This window comes from Homalodisca vitripennis, chromosome X (genome assembly GCF_021130785.1).
Source record: "Homalodisca vitripennis isolate AUS2020 chromosome X, UT_GWSS_2.1, whole genome shotgun sequence".
NCBI classification, from domain to species: Eukaryota; Metazoa; Arthropoda; class Insecta; order Hemiptera; family Cicadellidae; genus Homalodisca; species Homalodisca vitripennis.
Window position 1 is genome coordinate 61,592,884 of NC_060215.1, and position 23,558 is coordinate 61,616,441.

At 34.5% G+C, this 23,558-nt stretch overlaps 1 protein-coding gene across 7 annotated transcripts in view; it reads left to right on the forward strand.

The window, feature by feature from the left end:
- Positions 1–23,558, forward strand: part of LOC124369058 (condensin complex subunit 2-like) — a 122,751-nt gene that overhangs the window by 23,642 nt on the left and 75,551 nt on the right. For all 7 annotated transcript variants that reach the window (XM_046826767.1, XM_046826765.1, XM_046826761.1 and 4 more), the window contains 5 exons: positions 539–826; positions 2,107–2,277; positions 6,610–6,696; positions 15,532–15,741; positions 17,321–17,555. In XM_046826767.1, coding sequence (XP_046682723.1) covers positions 590–826; positions 2,107–2,277; positions 6,610–6,696; positions 15,532–15,741; positions 17,321–17,555 — 940 coding nt within the window. In that variant the 5' untranslated portion in view covers positions 539–589. The remainder of the gene's footprint in view (positions 1–538; positions 827–2,106; positions 2,278–6,609; positions 6,697–15,531; positions 15,742–17,320; positions 17,556–23,558) is intronic.

The window sequence follows — 23,558 nt, forward strand, 5'->3', positions numbered from 1 at the left end:
ACACTTACATAAATGAAGGTTACGACACAACGATGTTGTTTACAGAAACGAGACTAACTGCATTCTGAAGAGGAAGTCTCAAACTACACAGCTGTTGGTCATTGTTGGTTGGCGCATGCGCACTCGTTCCACTGCAGCGCCAGTCCCGTTATTTAATAGCCATACCTCGTATATTGAGTTACCATCGTAACAAGTTAGAAGGTCAAGCTGCAAATACCTTACTTGGTCTGTGTCTTATTTGTGTTCATTCCATACTGATGAACTTTTTGGGATTTTACTTTACTTTTCTGTAATGGTGTGGTGCTTAATACAGCCAGTACGGAATGCTTTATTATCAGGTCATTTCTTCCATCTATTGGGGTCATCGCCTACATTTCTGACTTTTATAAACCATTTTCTGATTCTCAGAAACTGAATCAGTATGCTCTTTGGTCTTACTTACTGCATGATCACTTATCTGCTTTTTACAAATAAATACTTTAATTTAAAATGCAAATATAAATTTATGAAAATAAATAAGTTTTTTGTGTTGTTTCAGCTTTCTCACTAATTTTTGAGTGAGGCACAAAAAAACTTTACATCTGCAGACATGCCAAAAAAAAGTAATCCAACTACCATCAGTAACAAGATGGATTCTGATGAGTGTGAACAGCCATCAATGAATCAACTCAGTAGGGATGATGACATATTTCCTTTGGATGATGGAATGCCCAAAGACACTGAAAATTCAGAATTACAAGACTCTAAAGTAATTGTATCAAAAAGTAGTGGGAAAAGGTCGTTCAGAAATCTTTCTATGGACATTGTACTACCAGACCTTCCCTTGGTAAGTAATTATTGTACTTATCAAGTGTCAATTTCTTATCAATTTATGTTGAATGGATTCTGGACTAATTAAGCCAAACCAGAAAGATAGGGAAAAACACTGAGTGTTAAAAATAGTGTAAAAACTTACAGAAATATATATATCTTTACTTGTTAATTTGATCAAATTTATATCAATTGTGATGATCTTTACATACCAAGGATCTAGTTTATTTACATTTCTGTTAGCATGGGAATATGGTTCTTTTGTTTTTAGGATTTTTAATAGTTTTGCTTGTGGTTTTCTCAAACTTTGTGAACTACCAGATTCTGGTTTCTAAACCTACTCTCAAATCATAAAGTTAATATATCAGAGTTTGATAGTTAACCACAAAATAACCTGTAGATTACAAAAACATGAGTTACATTCAAATTGAGTTGTGATCCGATAAAGACTAAATTTTTATCTATCAGAGTGATATGAAAAACATTGTTAATTAATTACCATCTTAACTTTTATTTTTTACTACACACTGTGCCGTTCTAAAAACCGGTCTTATTAAATTGAGCTCTTACAGTCATTATGTTGAGTGTAGAATTTTGTAAACCACTATTATACCATACATTTTTAACACTGATTTAATTAAGCAGGTTTAGTTAATTCACTGTGGCTAGCATCTGCATGTTCGAATACCAAAAACGCCAGAATGTCAAGGACTATTGCACTGACCCGTTTTCACAGTTGCAGTTTGGTTGAAAAGTGCCAAAAATATCTAAACTCAAAAATAATCGAGCTAAATTTTAACATAACTCACATTATTGAAACTCTGCTATTTAGTTTGTGGGTTAACTTTCAAAATTGGGTGTCTAAATGTTTTGATCCAAGAGTAGGTTCTGTAGCAGACTATTCTTTTTATTAATGCTCCTCAAAATAGTGGAAAAAAGCATGATCTAATAGAGTTATAGCTATACCTGTGAGCATTGCTTCAGCTGCTTTGGCCCTATTTCCTTAGGTAGTTCAAAATAGCTTCTTCATGAATAATCTAGGCTATATTATTATATTTTTAATGGTGTAAAGATTTTAGAGTGAAAATTTTGTTTTAATCAACGTTTATGTTACCCGACGAAGTTCTGATCCCAAAGGGGTTATGTAGATCAATATAGCCTAAAGTTCTATTTACAATACAAATGTGATTTATTAAAAACCAGCTTTATACCTTACTTTAGATTATGAATATTATTATAGTTAGTTTGAGTTGATATCATTAGACAAATATATTATATATAGCTTTTTGTGTACAGAATGACGATGAGAGTGAACTTATTGACCAAGAAAAAGCTTTAAGTGAGCTAACAAATGCTCCTAGTACATCTACCCCAACAACAGAGATACCATCAACACATAGCCCTGTAGTTTCAACACTAGAAATGCAAGAGCATGTGTCACGCTGTGTTCAGCTGAATACAGAAAATGTAAGTAACATAATTTTGTTTCTTTTAGATGTTAATACTTAATTTAAAACTTTACTAAAGTATATGCTTATATTTATTTGTAATGTGTTTTTAATTCAATTTTAATTTAATGAACAATAAAAAAAATCACGTTTTACTAGCATGCTACAACATTACAAGACACAGACTTACGGCAACAAGAATTACTCCAACCACATCAACATCAATAGACTGGATAATTGAATGGATACTAAGCTATAGGAAATAAGTTTAAACAGGCCTTTTAGACTATACATCACAGATAATAGCCATAAATGCCCAAAAAATCCCAATTAAAAATTCAAAGGGGTGGTTTACCACCATGCATTGGAGTCCCATGGGCATTTTGCACCCTTGAAGTGTACTATTTGGCCAATAGGTTGACAGTGAATTAAATCATAACTAAGATATACAGTTTTCTTTTAAACATAAACATAATCTGTCTGAAGTTACATTTCTTAGAATTGAGATAGAATCTTGTCTCTGAACTGAAAATATCAAATTGATTAAATAGGTAAAATAGTATCCAAGGGAATTTTTATGTTAAGTAAAATTAGATAAATGGTTCGAGAGGTTGATTTTGTGTTAACATGTTTGAGTTTCAGAGTTGTTTAATAGTGTTTTTGTTTTGTTCTTATATTTAGTTTCTTCAGTTCTTTTATTATTAAGTTAAGATTTGTTATTTCCTTTTCAAGAATGTTTAAAGTAAATTATTTTTCTCTGTCTTGATATTCAAAATTTTGCATCACAGTACACTGGAGTTCTCTTTTTCTCACCAGTTGTAGCTCCGCTTCCTTCAACAATTATGTTAAAATTGTGTTAGGATCCAGTAACACTTTGTTTTCATTTTCCAGTTTTGTAATCTTGTCTTCCATAGTCACTAAATTAGAGTTACTTAGTGAATCAATGATTTGGTTTTATATGAATACAAAATCCAATTTAACTAATTTTCACCAGAACACAAAACCATTACCATGGCCTCTCAGAAGTAATTATAATAGAATCAGGAAAATACCTAGAACTAACTTTGGACCAAAACATTTCTTGGGAACTCCATATAAACCAACTCTGTCATATCTCATTTGAGATATGACTTAACCCTTCAAGCATAGCTAGTGCTCATATAAATGGCTGAGTTGATCCCTAAAACGAATCCAACAGAGAGCAGTTAGACGTTCATTTCTATAGTTTGGACTTAACAGAGTGGATTTTCACTGCTGTTTATAACGATTACTGATTCATAGAAAGACACACAGCAACAGCTGTTCATTTTTTATTATTCCCGATGTGCTAATAGGGTTACTTATTTAACTTTCTTTGTTTATTAACCAAGTTGTAGTTAATAGTTTGTGATTATTAATGTGTTGAATAGTGTTTTATTTTGTGTAATGTAAATAATGGAAAATTTAGCCAAACAAAACCAGATAAAACTCATCCTCCTCCCAGTTGAATGTTTATCACATCTAAGTTTATCAACCAAAGTAGATTTTAGTTTACAATGTTCAGTGGTTTCCCATATAACCCAGATATAATATTTGGATAGTAAACTAATACCGGGTGTCCACGAAGAGGTTAAAACGTTTGATTTTATATTACTTGCCCATTTATGCACAGAATATTTTCAAACTCTACACAATTCATTAAATAGGTTTTAAAAATATTCTGTGAAAATTTCAGCTCTAGCAATTGTTGAAACAAAATGGTGGCATTTTGAAAAACTAAACTTTAAAAACAGTATTTTCTGTTCAAGAATGAGTGGATTACCGGTGTTGTAATAATTAAATTTATGCCTATTTACAGCACCATTGCGGTAGAAAGTGGACTCGTCTGAAAAAACAATTTGAGTATGCCAATTAGGATCTAGCTCATGAAACTCGGTGATATGAGAACAAAATTCCACTCTCCTGTCTTCAAGAAGATTATGGACTAGGTGACTTTTGTAAAATTTAATTTTTTCTTTCCTTATTAATTTTTAATTCTAACTCCTTAATTAATAATCTCTGTACTGAAGACTTTGGATCACCAGTTTCAAGTTCAACCTTCCTTAATAATTTTGGTTTACATGTAGAGCAGAGCATTGATGCACATACTAGTACTTCTCTTTCCTCATTTGATCTTCTAGAGTACTTTTTACGACATTTTTTCCGCTTAGATTTTTCCACTTAGTTATTGTTGGATTGCTAGGTGGTTCAACTCCTGGGTAGGCAACCTGAAATTGTCTAATTGCTTCTGTAATGTTGCTAAAAGCAATAGCTCACGCACAATACTTCACTTTTTGTTCAACATAAAAAACCATTTCTCGAACTTCAATATCAGTAAAACTGTAATGATTAGGTTAGGTTATATTTTTATAGCACAAGCAATATTCCTTAATCAAACAGCTGTTTTCAGCAATGAGCATAATTATACAGCTCTTATTTAAAACTAAAATGCAATAAGGTAATTGAAGGAATGAATTGTTATAGGAAGCAAAATGGTAAAATTTTCAATATGTCACCATTTTGTTTCTACAATCGTTAAGGAGCTTTAATTTTTACAGAATATTTTTAACACCTACTTTATTAATTGAAAAGAGATTTAAAATGTCCGGTGCATAAATAGGCAAGTAATATAAAATCAAACGTTTAAACCTCTTCGTGGGAAACCCAGTATATTAACCCAATTTTTATAATTATTTTGTTAATCAGACGGGATAGCTCCAATTATTTTTAATTTTAGTCTACATTGCATACATTTAAATATCTATTATTATTATCTTTATCATAAGAATAAAAAATATTTTAACTTTTTTCTTGCAGTAATATACCTGAAGATTCCAAAATATAAATATTTATAAAATAAAAAAATGTACAACTTTAGCATTTGGTAAAAATGTAAACTAGTGCTTTAAGGGTTGATAGTCTGGAGAGGGAGGGCAATCTTAAACCTTCAAAAGGTGCTTGTTATAGAGAAGAGGACAATTAGAGCTCTAAAAGGACCAATGCTATTTGATAGATGCCGTGCAGCCTTCAAGGATCTGAGAATCCTGATTGTTGTAGGACTCTACATTCAAGAGATAACCCTCTACAATAAAAACAGGGCAAGCAAGGGCTGGGCATAATATACCTACATCAGACACAGGAGCAACTTCCTCCTAAATCAACATCGTTTCAGCCTACTTGAGAGAATCCATTATATTGAGGAGTGATGATTTTCAACATTCTAACCAAATCCCAAAGAGGATTACCAGAGAAGATCCTCAAATCTTCCTTGAGAAACTTACTGCTGGAGCCTCCAATGTATACTATTGAAGAGGTTTTTCATTGAGGACACACAACTTTTAACAAATACTGACAAATACACTAATTTTAACATTAACATTTAACATGTTTAACATCTTTGCTTGGTTTTACAAGAATATGTGTAAAAAAGATATATTCTATTATAATATTGCCAAATACCAATGCTACTAAAATGACCTTGTGTTGAATGAGAAAATTCTGAAGATGGTTTATAGTGCCTGGAAAAAGGATATTGACAATGGGCTATTCAATCTGAAGTAGAAGAAAACACCAAGTACCCTTGTGATAGATAAAAACCTTATCTGGCAACCTCATATTAACCAGGTGTGTAAAAATCTCAGCTTAGAAATTTACATCATCACATGAAACTAAACAAAAAAGTGGGAGTATAACAGCTAAATTGCATATTTTGCACTTTTTTTAATCCCACCTTGGGAATATGGGGTAGAAGCCAACTCAAATCTGGAAAGAGTTCTTATTCAACAGAAAAAAGAAATTAAGACCCTTGCAGGACTGAAATATTAAGATAGTAATTGTTGAGAATCTTTTAAAGAATTAGAAATACCGACTGTAGTGGGCACTGTACATAAGAGAAGTCATTCTGCATGTAGTTAGGAGTAACCAAGAGAGGCATAAGGATTTACACCAACTTATTACTAGAAAAATAACCAATTTTATACTGCCAACCCATCATTTAAGATAAAGAAACCCAACCTTGTTTTGGTGCCTTGTTTTAAAATAATATGCCTAGCCATCTCAAGAAAGAAAATGGACAACACTTGAGTAGAAAAATGACAACATGGCTCAAAGACAGATCATTCTACGTGGAGACAGAATTCTTGGAGTAAACACTTCAATAAAGAATAAATGAAGAATAATTTACAGACACTTACTATTACACTTTTCCTGTAACATAAACACATATTTCGACTTTTGTTCAGATGTCCATGAATATGTACAATAAAGAATGTGAACCCGAACACGAATCTGAAATGTTAGTTTAAGTGTATTGTAATTTAAAACTTTGTTTCAGAAAATTAACACCAAGAACGCATTCGGTTTACAACTTATTGATTACATGCCTCCAATCCTAGCAAAGCAAAGTGGAACCAATTTTACTGTAAGTAATAATATTTGATTGAAATGTTGAGATAAGCTCCATTTCACCTTTTACTTAGCGTAGTGTCTGGAATGTGATACTGACTATTAAGAGGTGAAATTAAGTTTAATTCAACATTTGCACTGAATTAACCCTTCACACCATAGATACTTTATATTTTCTTGTTTTACTGTCATTACTTACTTCCATGGCTATATATATATATATATATATATATATATATATATATATATATACACCCTAGGTGGTATTTAGCCTCATGAAGTAGCCACCTCCATCTCTCTCCGTTGACAGCATCCTCTTCCACTCCTGCCAGTTTCTTATATCCCTCTATTTGGTTCTACCATTGTTCCTTGGATTTTTATCATGATATCCTTCCTGTTTGATTTCCTCTCTATACTTCCTTTACCAATCTTCCTCCCATTCTTCTATGCATGTATCCATCTTAACCATCTACTTCTATACTCAATTCCACATTCACCGTGCAGTATGTAGTGTCCAAATGGCAATTTCGCAATACTAGCCATTCTGATAACATTGACTCCCTGTACCTTGCTTCTTTACTCACTGAATTAAACTTAATAAGTAATTTGTTATAATATAATAATAATTAAAACAATAAATACTTAAATTAACTTAGTCATGTGAAAGTAATAAATTTGAAATACGAGGTATGGCTATTAAATAACGGGACTGATATTGTAAAAAAAATTATTTTCATTTTAAACATAATTACTTATTATCACCTTCAATATACACCCCTTCTCTATCCCTGCAACGCTCCATGCGAATTTTCCATTGTTGGAAACAATGCTGAAAGTCATCTTCTGTCAACTCTTTCAGGAGTCTTGCTGCTTTTTCTTGAACAGCTTCTACAGATTCAAATCTCGTACCTTTCAATGCAGATTTCACCTTAGGGAAAAGATATAAGTCGCATGGTGCTAGGTCTGGCGAGTAAGGTGGATGTTCTAACACTGGGATGCTGTACTTGGTCAGGAACCGCTTGACAGATAACGCGGAATGAGCTGGCAAATTGTCTTGTTGCAAAATCCATGATTTGTCCTTTCACATTTCGGGTCGTTTTTTTCTTACTCTTTCACGTAGTTTATTAAGTACCTCAAGATAGTAATGTTGATTAATTGTTTGACCTTCAGGAACCCAGTGAAGGTACACAATCCCACGAATGTCGAAAAAAACAATCATCATTGCTTTAAATTTTGACTTGCTCATTCTTGCTTTTTTGGCTCTCGGTGAAGTTGAGGTCTTCCAATGCATGGATTGGCGCTTCGTTTCCGTATCATAAGTAAAAAACCACGATTCATCACATGTTATTATTCTTTCCAATAAATTTGGGTCATTTTCAATGGCATTCAAAGTGTCAGTACAAACATTTTTACGAGCTGCTTGTTGATCAATCGTAAGAATTTTTGGTACCATTTTTGCACACACTTTTTGCATGTTCAAATTGTCATGTAAAATTTGCCGTACACATTCTTTATCAATGCCTACAGATTCAGCAACTGCACGAATGCTTAATCGTCGGTCAGACCGAATCAAATTAACAACTTTTTCGACATTGTCTTCCGTTTTTGATGTTGAAGGACGACCTGGCCGCGAATCATCTTCCACGTCTTGTCGACTATCTTGAAAACGCTTAAACCATTCAAAAACACGAGTCCGCGATAAACATTCACTGACATACACTTCTTTTAGTAAATTATAGGTTTCGGTAATGGTTTTTCCAAGTTTAACATGAAATTTAATAACAATTCGTTGCTCTATTATTACGCTAACCATTTTTCTGGCAAAACAAAATAATAACACTTATATAAATGAAGGTTACGACACAACGATGTTGTTTACAGAAACGAGACTAACTGCATTCTGAAGAGGAAGTCTCAAACTACACAGCTGTTGGTCATTGTTGGTTGGCGCATGCGCACTCGTTCCACTGCAGCGTCAGTCCCGTTATTTAATAGCCATACCTCGTATAAAATAAAAACACCTTTATGCGGGTCACAAGTGCAATTGACGTAACCCGCATAAAACTAAACATGAAGTTCTCAGTTAAGGTACTAGCATGGGTATCTCCTATTAAACCTGTACTGCATGGTAAATATGGAATCGACTATAGCTTCACAACAGAGATTTGAACGGTTCACAATTGTGTTTATTCTTCATATATTACTTTCTGTGGTAGGTGCAAATATTTTCCTTATAATTTTATTTTTGTTTTATTGTCCTACAAACCAAATTTTATCTGTGAAATTGAAGGCTGTATAGAATAGTTTACCGGATTAAATAACTCATAACTCACCATAATAAAGAAGTAAATATGTATTAAATGAAACCAAAGAATCTATATATATTTTTTGAAACAAAGTAGAATGTTGTAATTGACTGACCCATATGCTGGAGTTAATATAGTATGTTACTTTTTACAAAAATAGTTGACCATTACATTAGTTCTATATTCTTCTACACAGCTCGATAAATCTCAAACAGTACAGTATAATTTCTTCAACAAAAGAAAAATATCTTTTTAAGCAGTTTATTAAATGTGATCAGTTCTGTTTAAGCAAAATAGTCATCTGGTTATCATAAATCCTCACTAACATTAAAAAATCACTAAGTGATTACTTATAAATTCATTACTGCATGTCATGGGTGTATATATAGGAAGGTCTGAAATTTTGCTTAACCCTCCATCTGTTTGACCACTAGTAACTAGTCGCCAAAAAAAAGGTTTCTTCAATGTTGGAACGACTAGTCACTAGTTGATTTTTAATCGGCATGTTTCACAGATTAATTTGATATATAGTTTATTGAATATTAATTCATAATAAGTATAAGTTTAAAATTATTATAAAGTTGCAATACGAATGTTGGTTTGCCTTGTCTGGTCGCACACTTCGAGACAACAAAAAAATGGGACTTTTTCCCTATACTTCTGCCACGGGAAATTTCATTTAGGAATGAGTCTGGTTACATCACTGCGTTCAGAACGTCTTTCTCAATAATCTGTTTAAAATATTTGTCAGTTGATATATGTTGTGAAGAAAAACCTTTGATGCAACCACTGTTTGCAACATTTCTGTAATGTTAGAAGATTAGTTTCACTAGTCACTAGTATTTTGTTGTTTCTCGTAATATTAGAGTTGTGTAAGCATCAAACGACATCAAACTTTTCCTTGTGAAATTGTTCATCAAGTGGTATAGATATCTTCAAGGAATAAGTAAATTATAAGTGTAAATTTCAAGAGGACTATAGCTGCCATATTGATAACTGGTATTACTCATTGTGTATTCTAAACTTTTATTTGTGAATTCTAAGGTTTTATGTATAAACTATATGGTGGACAATGGTTTATTTGTGATTCATTTATTGTACAATAATTTAGTGACATTCGTAGGTCTGTAGCCTAAAGTGTCATATAAAAATCATTATACCTAGGCCTATGTCTAGATTACAAATACTGGTTATTTCATTATGTTTTATTTAGTGAACACTATGAGTGACCTAGTAAATAAGTCAGGTGAACTTAGATAATTATTTAATATATTTATTATTTTATTTTGAGCTATTTCTCATGCTATATTGTATGTTTTTAACAACTTTAATTTCTTGAACAAATACTTCTTAGGGTTTGTAACAAACATTTTTACATATAATAGTATAAAAAACAGAAAATATATTTTTATTTTCAAAACCTTTATGCTCTATCTATAACATAGATAAGGTCTCAAAACATAATAAGAATACAGACAATTTCTAAAAATGTTAGAATGTGAATGTCATCTTTTGTAAAAACAACATTTTACTACTTACCAAAAACAATTTACAAATTTTAGGAAAATATGGGATTTTAAAAATTAAAAACCTTGTTTCAGACATTATGTATATTTTGAAAAGTAATAAAACAATTATTTATATTTTTTCTTAGGCTTTAATTTAGGATATTTTTGTTTTCTTTTTAGTTTTTTCCTCTTGTAATGAAAAACAAAAACCTCAATTTAAATATAAAATATAATCCAACTGCATATAAATGTTCTTTGTGTTGTATTGAAAAATAAAATATATAATAGTGTATACTTTACTTCAATAATAAACATTCTACACAGGATTGAATGAAGGTGTGCACAACTATCAAAATAGTGCCTGCCATTATAGGAATTTCAACTGCCAAATCCCGGGTTAAGTTGTGACAGCTGTACAGTCTACCTCAAAAGTATTAGTTCAAGATTATGTTCAAAATATGTTAAGAATTGCTGGTAAACACACAGCCTCAAACTCAAGATACACCCCAGCCAAGCCGTGCTAAGTTTTTTCCTACATAACCTATTATGTAGTTACCTTTATACCGATGATTGCTGTTGGTTCAAGCCTTTTTATGAATCAATATTTAACACTGCTTCAAATGCAAGTATGAGCATGCTAATTAAGAGACAAAGAAGTCAGTGTGGCCTCTTATGTTTAATGCACTTTATAAACATTACATTTTGTGTGTGATTTAAATATTAAAAAATTTGTTTTCTGTTTTTTTCCTTCTTAGGACAAGAAGCTTATAAATTGCACCTAGTCCCATAAGGACCTTTGCTCTGCTTCGGGAGTGACAGGATATTCTGGATGGGTAATGTTGGGGTTAGTGGCTGTTTCCCATTGAGATCCATGAGGAAGAATTGTGGGCACTAATGTCATGTCCCCTCAAAAAAAGGGGAAGCCAGCTCTGAACCAGCCTCTTCAGTCAAAGCATGCAGGGATGGCACTCCATGTTGAGGCTAGCAAGAACCTTTGACTCTTAGGGAACGAACCACCAACTCCCCAACAATCATCTCCTGCAGTAGACTAGACCTATCAAATTACCCTTGCACCCCAGAATCTTGACATTTACGGTTAGTGATGTGTTGGTCTTTGAAATCCATAAGTCTGCCCAGATTTAAATGACACATCGGTTTTTGCTGTGTCCAGTGGTAGGTTCAACTGTAAGGTATAAATCAGACAGAAGTGATCCCTGCTGGGTATCTGTTAGTGTTATTATTACCTCAAAACATTCTGAAAGGGAAACACTCTGCTAACTCACAAAATTCTATGACATATCTGAAAAAAATTAAATTTAAAAGATTGCTACTGTTAATAAATTATTCTTTGTTGATTCTAGAAAAGAATATAGAAGAAGAGTAGCTCAACTACCATGATATGTCTTATGTACAAGTCGCCGCCTTGACCCTATGAAATAACCCGCTCATACTCTAATTATTCTTCACTGGAAGCACATCGGTGAAATATAATCTCAACTAGTAACCATAGCTAAAAGAAAAGCACTAAGTTACAAACTGCAACAGAATGTCAAAGCTAAAATGGACAATATTTCTAAAAGAAAAATAAACATCTCTTTACAGTCAATGTGAACGGATTAAGATCATATAGAGAAGAATTAAAACAAATCCTTCCGGTACAAAACCTAAGTATTATCTGTATACAAGAAACAAAGCTACATTTGGCAAATTCTTTTTCCTTGAAGGGATACAAAATGTGCGATAACTATAATCTCCACGGCGGTATTACCTGTAGGGGCACAGTTATCTTCGTGGAAGAAGCATTAGACACAAACTATGTAAAATTAATCATTGGAACTCCAAGCATCCTATATTTCAATATCAGTCCCTATTAAAATAAACATCTGCTCAATATACATACTTCCATACCACCAGTACCTTTTGTCCTCGATTGAAGTAATCTGCTAGAATCAGTTGCCTTCTCCATTTCTGCTTGTTGATAACTTCAATGCTCACCATTACTTCTGGGCCTTCAATACCTGTCGCCAAGGGTCAACCTGATTGTCAGGGTTTGTTGATGAACTTAACTTGGTAGTTAAAAAAAAAGTGGCATCCCTACATATTTATGTCCTTGAACTTGATCTCGGTTTGTAATTGATTTGTCAATGAGCAGCACAGGTCTTGTTACTGAGTACACTGCACTACACAATATCATTGACCATCCTACCTCCATGGTATGGAAGAAACCATCTGCCATCCGTGCGAAATCCTCATATCAATTTCTTTTACTATGAAACATTGAAAACAACTATTTTCAACACTAAAGAAATCGCAAAAGTCTGCTATCATCACAGTTAAATTTTCAAAGGCTTCTTACTGACCCAAGCTTCAGATAATTACACATAATAAAGTAACAATACCAATCAACTATAGTTTATATAAAAATAGTTCCCAGAACTTACCATTTGCCTTAGAAGAGACAATAGACAATAGACAAACATCTTTATTTGTAATTTCATTAAGAAATACAATGGCGTCACAGTAGTAAAAAAGAATTTCTTGCTTTACAAACTTTCAGATTTTGTTCAGGTAGTGTTGCGTCCCAGTTGATCTAAAAATTCCTTGATTGAGTACACTGGTCGTTCCACTAGAAAGTCCCAGAGTGTTTTCTTTAGTTTGTTCACTGGCGTAGTCTTCAGGTAAAATGGAAGGGAGTTTATAATTTTGCGACCAATATATGAGGGTTTCTTGCTGTATTGGGTTGTGTGATGGGCAGGAAGACTGTAGTCGTTTGCTCTTCTAGTATAATAGGAGTGAAAATCCTCATTCCTAGGAAGGTCTAGTTCCTTTGCATACATGACTACGGCATGGATGTAGAGTGCTGGAACAGTTAGAAGCTTTAGGGATTTAAAAGCTTCCCTGCAGCTATCATTGTAGTTTAGTCCTGCAAGTGCCCTGACAGCCTTTTTCTGGAGAACTAGGATTTTGTTAAGATTTCCTTCAGATGTTCCTCCCCATGAGATCAATCCATACCTTATATGTGACTCAATCACAGCATAATATGTTGTTTTTTGCTGTTTCTAGACCTTCTATCCACATCATTCGCTTCACCACATAAATTCCAGACGAAAGCTTTTTAGATAAGTTGTGTATGTGATCGTTCCAAGAAAGTTCCGCATCAATTGTGAGACCTAGAAGTTTATAGTTTTTTTCCACTGTAATTTCTGGGAGTTGCTCCTGTTTTCTGCTAAAATTTATCTGTGTTGTTTTTAAGGGGTTGATGGCCAAATCATTTTGAAGACAGTATTGAAGTGCTTTATCTGTTGATGATAGGATATCTGAGTGTAATCCTTGTGGAGTGTTATGTGTAAACAGAAGAGTTGTATCATCTGCATACATTATAGGTTCCACATTTTCCTTACTGATGAAGCTGGAAAAGTCATTTGTAAAGAGAATGAATAAGAAGGGTCCCAGCACTGAGCCTTGGGGCACTCCTCTGGTGACTGGGAACTGTTTGGATCGATATGTACATTTTTTTCCATTTATGTTTTGTTGAATTTCAACTAATTGACTGCGGCCTTTCAAGTAACTGACCACCCACTCTTTAGCCATTCCCTCTACTCCCAGAGTTGACAGTTTTTTTCAGAATAAGGTCCTGACCTAGGCAGTCAAAAGCTTTGCTATAATCCAGCAGTACTGCTGAAACGTACCTGCGAGCCTCCAGATGGTCAATAGTGTGCTCAATTAAGGTGGATAGAGCTGTGTTCGTAGACCTGTCTTCGAGAAATCCATGCTGGTTTTTCGCAATTAGATCATATCTTTCCAGGTGGGCCATCATTCTTGAAAGTGTGATCTTCTCTATTATTTTTGAAAAAGTTGAGATTAATGAAATAGGTCGGTAGTTTTCCTGTTTAGTGTATGAGCCTTTTTTGTGTTTTGGGTATATTTTAGCTATCTTTAGAGCAGAAGGAAACTGAAGAGCTGCACTCTGGGATAATATCTTCCAAAATCTCCGCCCCAGGACCAGATAATATACATTATGACATGCTAAAGAACCTTCCAAAGACATTTAAGAAAGTCTTACTCACCCTGTACAATCAGGTTTTTGAAGAGCATACTTTTAATTTATTATGGAGTATATCACTCGTTTTCCCCGTATTAAAATCAGGAAAGGATAAAATAAACCCGCTAGTTAACAGCTACTTTCTTCCTTAACCAGTTACCTCTCTAAAGTTTTGGAATAAATGGTAAATCATAGACCACAATATGGGTACCGTCCACAATAGCTTTAAAAACTGTTCACAGACGTACACGGCTGATGAGCTTATGGTAATAAATGGATAGAATGATTGATTTCTGACAAACAAATTTCTTCATTAATCACTGGACAGTTTTTATACCTAAAATTATGTTATTTTGCTCATTTTTTGCTGATTTTACAGAAACAGTTTTGTAGAGTTTAGATAATATACTTTCTAATGTAAAAGTTACTTTATTGTCTTTTTCAAATTTTTGTTATTTTTTATGTATTGTCCACTCTAGTCATTTCTACTATCCTTGTCCATGTCATCATTATGCAAACAGAGCCAATTGTCTATTTGTGCATTGGATATTTCTATGGTGTAATAAACAAACAAAAAATAAAACCATAAAATACTTTAGGACGGGTGACATGCAAACAACAACAAACAACAAACGGTAGCTGTCTGCACTGTGTGACTACGGCGAAATCACTAAGGTGCAGTCATGACAGAGGATCAAGGAAGTGCCGACTTCTAGTATAAAACTCCAGAACTACTTGTGCAACATGTGATTGTCGTAGAATGCATCTTGTGCAATATTACGACAGACAACAGAATAAAACAGGAACAAATGAACGATGCATAATATTACATTGGTTTTACACAATCGCTATGAACGTAATATTACATAAAAAACCATGAAGGGCTTAAATCGATATGATTTCAAGCAATAAATTAATTTGACATAAATTTGTAAAGATTTGTTAAAAATTTAATAGAATTATGAATTAACATTTTTATACGATATATATTTCAGGCTGCAGCTTGTCAGTTGGATGCTGGAGCAAAGATATATGCTTATAGAGTTGATGCTGTGCATAAGGACGTTATGAAGCTTGTGGAAACTTGTATGTTTGCTGAGAGGGACCCGAATAGCAAGAAAAGTAAGATAGATGATGAGGATGACAGCACTGAAGAAGGTATACCTGGTACATCCAGCAATGCAGAAAAACAAAAAAAGAAAAAGGTAATATTGTTACTTGTGCATTATTAAGGTTTGTATAATTTTATAACATAATTTCAATTATTTATGCTTACTTATAATCTGTTGAGTTGTCAGGGCTCAAACTTTTATAATGTATAACTGAAAGTTTACAGTTATTGTGAACATTACTGAAGTTATGTCACATCTTGGAGAAATAAAACAGTTTTCATCAAATTAAGTACACATAACATATATTTTCTCATTACAGCTACTAAAACAGAGTAATAGAATAAGGTAACTGTGATCTCAATTATAAATAAAACATTAACAAGTTATTTTTCTGCAACTAATATAACTGTTTAGAACAACTATTAGAGGAACAATATTGAGCATTATTTCATGAGCTTGTGCTTACATAGCATTGATTGAAATCTTGTATTTAATTTTATTCACTCCAACAAAGTACGGAATAACTACTAGTGTAAGGTATGGAAAGTTCATGTCTTGTTTGTATAATACATGAGAAATAGTGGGTAATTTAATGTTGTAGTCTACTTATCTGTAGTCTCTTTGTATGGCAAGTTCTCACACTAAATAGACATTAATATACAGCACAAAAGCATTTCATAGTAAAATATGATGTATTGATTACAGTTTTACAGTTAAGTTTATTAATATAAAAAAAAATTAGTTACTGATCATATTGTATGTAGTAGTGTACGATTAACTAAATTAAAATAAATTCAAATTAACTTAAGTTGGTTTTTTATTAATAGTAGAGAAAAAATTCAAAATAGGTGTTTATGGTTTAATTTATTTATATAAGAGAATCCATAGCCTGAGAACCATTTGCCCATGTGTGTTACATAAAAATGGATCCTAATTTTTCATTAAATATATAGAGGAATCTAGTGTAGTAAAGAAATGAATTTTCAATCCTGGTAGTTTTGGGAGGGTAACAATATAGGAGGGTGGTTGCAAATACCAACTATAAAAACAAACTAAGATCAGCCATCAAAATAAAGTAAAAAAATTGTGACTTTCAGTCTCAGCTCTTTAACTGATACTGGTATAACCATTATTTACGTTTCTGACAGTTTGGTTTTAAGAGTTATCAAGGTTTTTCAGTGAGAGTGATAGTTTTGGTGTCTAGGCTCTTATGGTTTTACATGTAAATATACGTTTTTCTATTGAATTATAATAGAAATAATAAAAAACTTTGAACAAATATGAACTAATATAATTCATGTTTTACTATCAATTTTTGAAGTTCTTAAGTAATAAATTATAATTTAAAGATTAATGTTAAATTGATGTAAGTGAACATGGTTTATTTATAATCAATCTAAAAGTAAATATGTAAGTTCTAAGTTGATTATTTTATAATGCACATGCACAAGATGGAAAATTAAAAACTAAAAGAGTATTTTGAGTTTAAATAGTTTTGTAGAAGTTTAGCAGTATGCAATTTGACTCGTTAATCCTAGCTATGTGTCATAAATACAAACATTTTAATTTTATTTGATGCACACTTCCATAATAATAGCAACTCATAAAAAGTACTCAGTACATTTATGGATATGCTATAACACTATATTTTATTTAGATTTTAATGTTTTAGACAAAGAAAAAGGTTATCGCCACTGCCGATCAGATTACCCGAAAACCAAAGGAGAAAGATCCAAGAGAAATGTTTGTGAAAATGGAAGCCATTCCAGGCAACATCTTAAATAAAGCAAAACATGATTCCAAGGATCTCTCTTTGACATTGGACAGGCATGTTCCATTTTGGAACAATATGCAACAATATACTCCAACAAAGGCTACTGGAACATGTTCAATCCCAGACATCACAGGTATTATTTAAAAACCAATTAGTTAATATCATTTCTATCAGGTACATAATTATTTTATTGTCACCTTGTATAAACTGTATAAGGACGAATATTTGACATGTATTGTGTTTTTATACAGTGTATCTGATTGTTTGTTCAAATAGTTTGTATTTGAAAACTAAAATAAATAGAAACACTTGGTAAAATGTATATTTTCTTCTATATACTACTATCTAACAATTGTATAATACTCATTTATTATACAACCTGTCAGCTAGATTGAATTTTTAAATTGTATAATTTTTATAATTTGAAACAGTTCTGGAGAATACAAGTTTTAAATTTTGTGTACAAGAGTTTTCCGGAGAGTAATCTCTCTTTTGGTTAAAAAAAAGATTTAAACTGAATTTTATAAAAATAATTGAACTGTGTAGAAACTAAGATCCGACTCAAAGAGGACATTAGGCAAATATGGATGGGAAGGGAATGTATTAAGAGAAAAGGGTTTAAATAGAGGAATGATTTAATGACTCACCGAAGTTGTCTTCACTTATTATGCACAGCACGGTACGGCTGAAAAGTCTCATCCTCCAAAAGACTCTCACAGGGTCAACACACTGTCTGTAGGCACATTTGCAGGAGAAATCAGAGATAGATGATAAAAACAGTTTACACAAAGAGTCACTAAATTGGGGGGGTTGGGGTCAAGTAGTTGCACGGAAATCCACATCTGTCTAGGATCACGAAAGATGCACTCTACAAACTCTAAAGAAGGTCAAGGGGGTTCTTGATAATACCCACACCCTGTGTGTTGAGAGTTGTGAGTTACATTACACAAATAAAGGTTACATTACACAAAGAGGTTTAAGAAACATGTGTCCAGTGCAAATGAGGTCATTACCTTCATACCCTCTAACTGGGAGTGAAATTGACAAACAGACTGCATCAGCACTGAAGAAAACATATGACCAAAAACTTAAGCAGTCAAGACAAGAAGCCAACGCAATATATGTACACCAAGCAGACAATAAATCAAAAGCTATATGGAACACCATAAACAATGAAAGACAAAGGAAAACTGAGCCTGAAACCACTAAATTAGAAATACACCATGACACAGGATTGCTTACAGATACAGGAAAAATAGCTAATTGTTTCACTAAATATTTCTCAGATATAGCAGAAGAAACACTTAAAGCAAATAACATAAACAGTAACCCAGTATCTACCACTTCATTAGTCCAATCAGCCCCAAGAGAAAACCTAACAACTGCTGATGAGATGAGTAGAGTTTAGAGATCTTTAAGATGCTCAACTTCCTCTGGAACTGATGGGATATCAACTAAGATCCTTCAATATTGTGGAACAGAATTAATAGAGCCCTGGTAGAAATCACAAATATGTCATTGGAAAAAGGCATCTTCCCTTCCAAATTAAAAATAGCTAAAGTATATCCAAAACTGAAACAAGGTGACCCCCAAAAAATTACCAACTACAGACCAATCTCTCTTCCCATCAGTTTCAAAACTCATTGAAAAAATTGTACTTATCAGACTAATGGAGTATCTAAAAGACAACGAACTATTGACTGACAAGCAGCACGGTTTCATTGCTGGAAAATCTACCACCACTGCTATTGTTGACCTTGTTGAATATATAATTGACAACTTAGAAATCGGTTACACATCATCAGTCTATACCTTGACCTTAGTAAGGCATTCGATTGCCTTGGGCATGACCTCATACTAACAAAACTTAAAAATCTAGGAATTCAACAAACAGCACTCAAGTGGTTTGCAAGCTACCTCAGGGGACGAACACAAATAGTTGAACTGAAGGAAACAACCTGCAGAATCACAAGATCAGTACAGTCCTAGCCTCTACCAGTAAGAAGAGAAGTTCCACAAGGCTCATTCCTTGTACCAGTTTTGTTCATCTTATTTGTAAATGACTTTCCTCAAAATGTAAGAGAATACTGTAACATTATAATTTATGCAGATGACACTGTGCTGCTTTCAGCCAATGGGAATACTGAACAACTAAAAATTGACACTTTTATAGCTTTCAGCATGGCCCAGCAATATACAGTTAAAAATTAGTAAAAAGGCACTCATATTTGACCTACCAGGCCTCCAAGCAGTCGAAAAAAATTAAACACTTGGGTATTACAATCAATGATAATATGCACTGGAAAGATCACATAAATAGTCTTTACCTAAAGCTTAGCTCAGCACTGTTTGCATTAAAGAGAATAAAGGCAACCAGTACTCATGAGGCCACTAGAATTGCATACCATGCATTATTTGAAAGCCACCTACGCTACGGAATAACTGTTTGGGGAAGTTCTTCTGAAGGTAATCTTCACAGAGCTCTTATTTTGCAGAAAAAAACAGTTAGAATAATGGCAGGACTAGGACCTAGAGAGAGCTGCAGAAACATTTACAAAGATTGGAAACTACTTACAGTAGCTTCAATTTACATACTGGAAACCATCATGTACTCCATAACAAAAGACCCTCTGAAACAAAGCCACCTGCACAACCATTACACCAGGCAAGCAGAAGATTATTCACTACCAGTCCACAGAACAGTCATATTCGGAAAAAAACTATCATATGCCAGACTGAAACTGTTCAACAAACTACCACAACATGTAAAAGAATATTTGAAGGACCACAATCCAAGAGCCATGAAGAAGACCCTTCAGAGTTGGCTACAAGACAAGGCTTTCTACATGCTGTACGAGTTCTTTTCATGGAATGATGAACCTGACTGACTAAAGAATTTTGTTAATGACACTGTAACATATCTTAATGATATTGTTAATAAAGAATATTGTTTATTATGCACCTCACACAGATTCACATTTTGGAATGAAGTTTGGGGCAGCGTCAGGGACTCTGTGCTGACCGATCAGGTGATGTCACGTGATGACAATACAGTCTAGAGGGATATTTTAAATTGCAAAAAAAACCGATTCTTCGTCATCAATTATACAGTCAGTGCTGCCCATTGAGTTTTATAGACAAAGAACACAAATATAAATAAAATTAGTCTAACATTGACATTGTATTTTATAGAAACAGAGTTGTAAATATTATACAATATTAAAGATGGAACTTCACTCCAATCCCACATTGAGACTCTGTGTTTGGCCGCTGACACCATTTTATTGCTTTTAATCTGGTGCAGTCAGTGGATCAGTTTTAGTTGTAATTTTTAAACTAAAAACTTGGTCACATCCCCTTCAATATTTTTCTTAAGAGAGGAAAAATAGAGTGAACTCGTTTTGATCATTCTACATGTACAGATGAACTAATTAGTGTGGTCCCTAGCACTACTAGCCGTCCTATAAAAGTTTGATTTGCTACTTTGTGTTCTCATTTACATTATAATTACCATTTTTTTTTTTTTTTTTTTTCCTTCTGAGGGAAGAGGACACTTTGTCCCCGCACTTAGTCCTAAAAGGACCTTTGCGCCTCCCTTACTTTAATTTGTGCCCTCAAAAACCGAGGCTTTTGCAAAAACCAATCAGATTTAAGGGCTCCTGTTCTCTGATGTCCTTGGGGCTGAGGAGATATGCTCCCAAGTATCTTTTCCTAGTCTCTACGATGGCAGGACAATCCAACCAAATGTGCTCTGCTGACTCCTCCTCTTCTCCACAGAGTCTACATTCGCTGCTCCGACTAAGGCCCACCTTCAAAAGGTGCTTCCTCAGAGGGCTGTGTCCTGTCAACATTCCTAATATCAGTCTTATATCCTCCTTATTCTGGTCTAGGAGAGCTGTCCACCCTTTTGCATAAGGAGAGATAAACATTTTGGATATTCTTAAACCCGAGGCTCTACTCCAATTCTTGTATCTTGTCCTCTTTTCCCAATCTTTAACCAGAGCTTTAATGTTGGAGAAGGATATTCCACAACCTGGCTCAGGCCCCACCAATGTGGATTCTGCTCCCTTTTTGGCGAGGATGTCCGCTTTTTCGTTCCCATGAATTCCTTCATGACCCGGCACCCAGCCGAGTGTTACTCTGTTGTTTGTTGCTAGCTCTGGTAGAGCATTCCTGCATTCCCAGACCGCTTTCGAATCAATCGAACAGGTATCCAGTGCCTTCAGTGCAGCCTGACTATCAGAGAGTATTAGGTATGATAATCCTTTTGTCCCCAACTGTGTGAGTCTTCTAGAACATGAATCTATTGCCATGACCTCCGCCTGAAAAACTGAGGCATGTCTTCCTAGGGGCACAGCCATGTCAACTCCAGGTCCATGTATTCCATATCGTGCCCTAGAGTCTAGGAGTGAACCATCGGTGTAAAACTTCAGGACTCCTTTTTTAGGGTAGACCTCCCTTTTAATCCATTCCTCCCTACTTCCGATAGAGACCGTATATGGTTTTTCAAAGGAGTATTTCTTAACCATAGTATCAGATACTTTGGTTAGCATTTCAGCCTCAGGAAAATTTTCCAATATCTTCATGTGGCCTTCTAGGGAGGTAGCATTTATTACCTTTGTTCCTAGTAGCTTCATTGCGCTCATCGCAGCTGTTCTCATCACTTCCTGGCCAAGAGGAGTATAACCCAGAACCGCTTCCACTGCTAGTGTTGGGCAGGAGCTCATTGCTCCCGTGATGCTTAAGCAAGCTAACCTCTGAAGACTCTGTAACCTTCTTGCAGCTGTTGTTTGTTCGACCTTCGGCCACCACACTAGAGCAGCATATGTGACCATTGGTTTTACTATGGTTTCATAAATCCAATATATCATTTTGGGTTTAAGTCCCCATTTAAATCCAAAGAGTCTCTTACAGGCCCCAAGGGCCATTATTGCTTTGGATGTCTTGTTTCTAATATGGGAGTTCCAAGTGAGCTTCTCATCCAGGATTAAACCCAGATACTTCACTTCTTTTGTTTGGTTAATGCTGATTCCCTCCAGGACCGGTTTTGCTAGCTGGAATTTCCTTTTCCTGGTAAAGGTAATCATATTAGTTTTTGATGGGTTGATCCGCAGACCTTCCCCATGACACCAGTTGCTTATGAAGTTCAGTTCTGTTTGTATTAGGCGTTCCAGCCTGCCTATGTTTTTCCCTTTGATCATAAGCACTAGGTCGTCCGCATAACATAGTAGCCTTGTCCCCCTCTTCTCTGCTTTTCTTAGGAGATCATCCACTACCATCGCCCACAGGAGGGGAGATAAGACTCCCCCCTGGGGGCAGCCTCTTTGGGCCGTGATCGCAGCCGATTCGTCCCCATACTTGGCTTTCACCTGTCTGCTTTTTAGGAGGGCTACTATCCATTTGACTACGTCTGGGGAAACTCCAAAACGTTCCATCGCAGTCTTCATGGATTGATATGCTACTCGGTCGAAAGCTCCTTCAATGTCCATAAAGACGCTGACCAGGGCTTCCTTTTTTTCGAAGGTATTCTCCACCTCTCTCACTAAACTGTGGAGAGCAGTGGTGGTTGATTTTCCTTCTATGTATGCGTGTTGTGTGGGACTAAGTGGGTGTTCCAGTAAAATTACGTCCCTTATGTGTCTATTTATTATTTTTTCCATAGTTTTCACCATGAAGGAGGTTAGGCTTATGGGTCTGTACGAACTGGGTTTTGTTGGATCCCTGTCATTTTTTCGCAAGAACACCACTAGTGCTATCCTCCAGTTCTTTGGTATATATCCTAGGGCGAAACTGCTTCTAAATAGAATGCTAAGGGTATTTAACCCATTCAAGACATTGGACGGGCAGTTTCCGTCCTTCACTTCGCGCGGCCCAACGACTAAAGACGGGCCGCGCCCGTCCGCTAGACACGACATCGACGTAGTTGAATATATTGCCGATAGATCGCAGAGGCATTCACATTTGCTGCATATTTTGTTCTCAATATTCTAGTCTATGTTTTTCTTCTTCTTCGTTGCTGAAAATCATCTGATATTGCCTCAAATCATCTTGGCAAAACAGCTTTCTTTCGTTTGTAAACAGTCAAGATGGCGTATCGTGACCGGAATGATGTGTTCGTAAATTCGGATGATTTTGC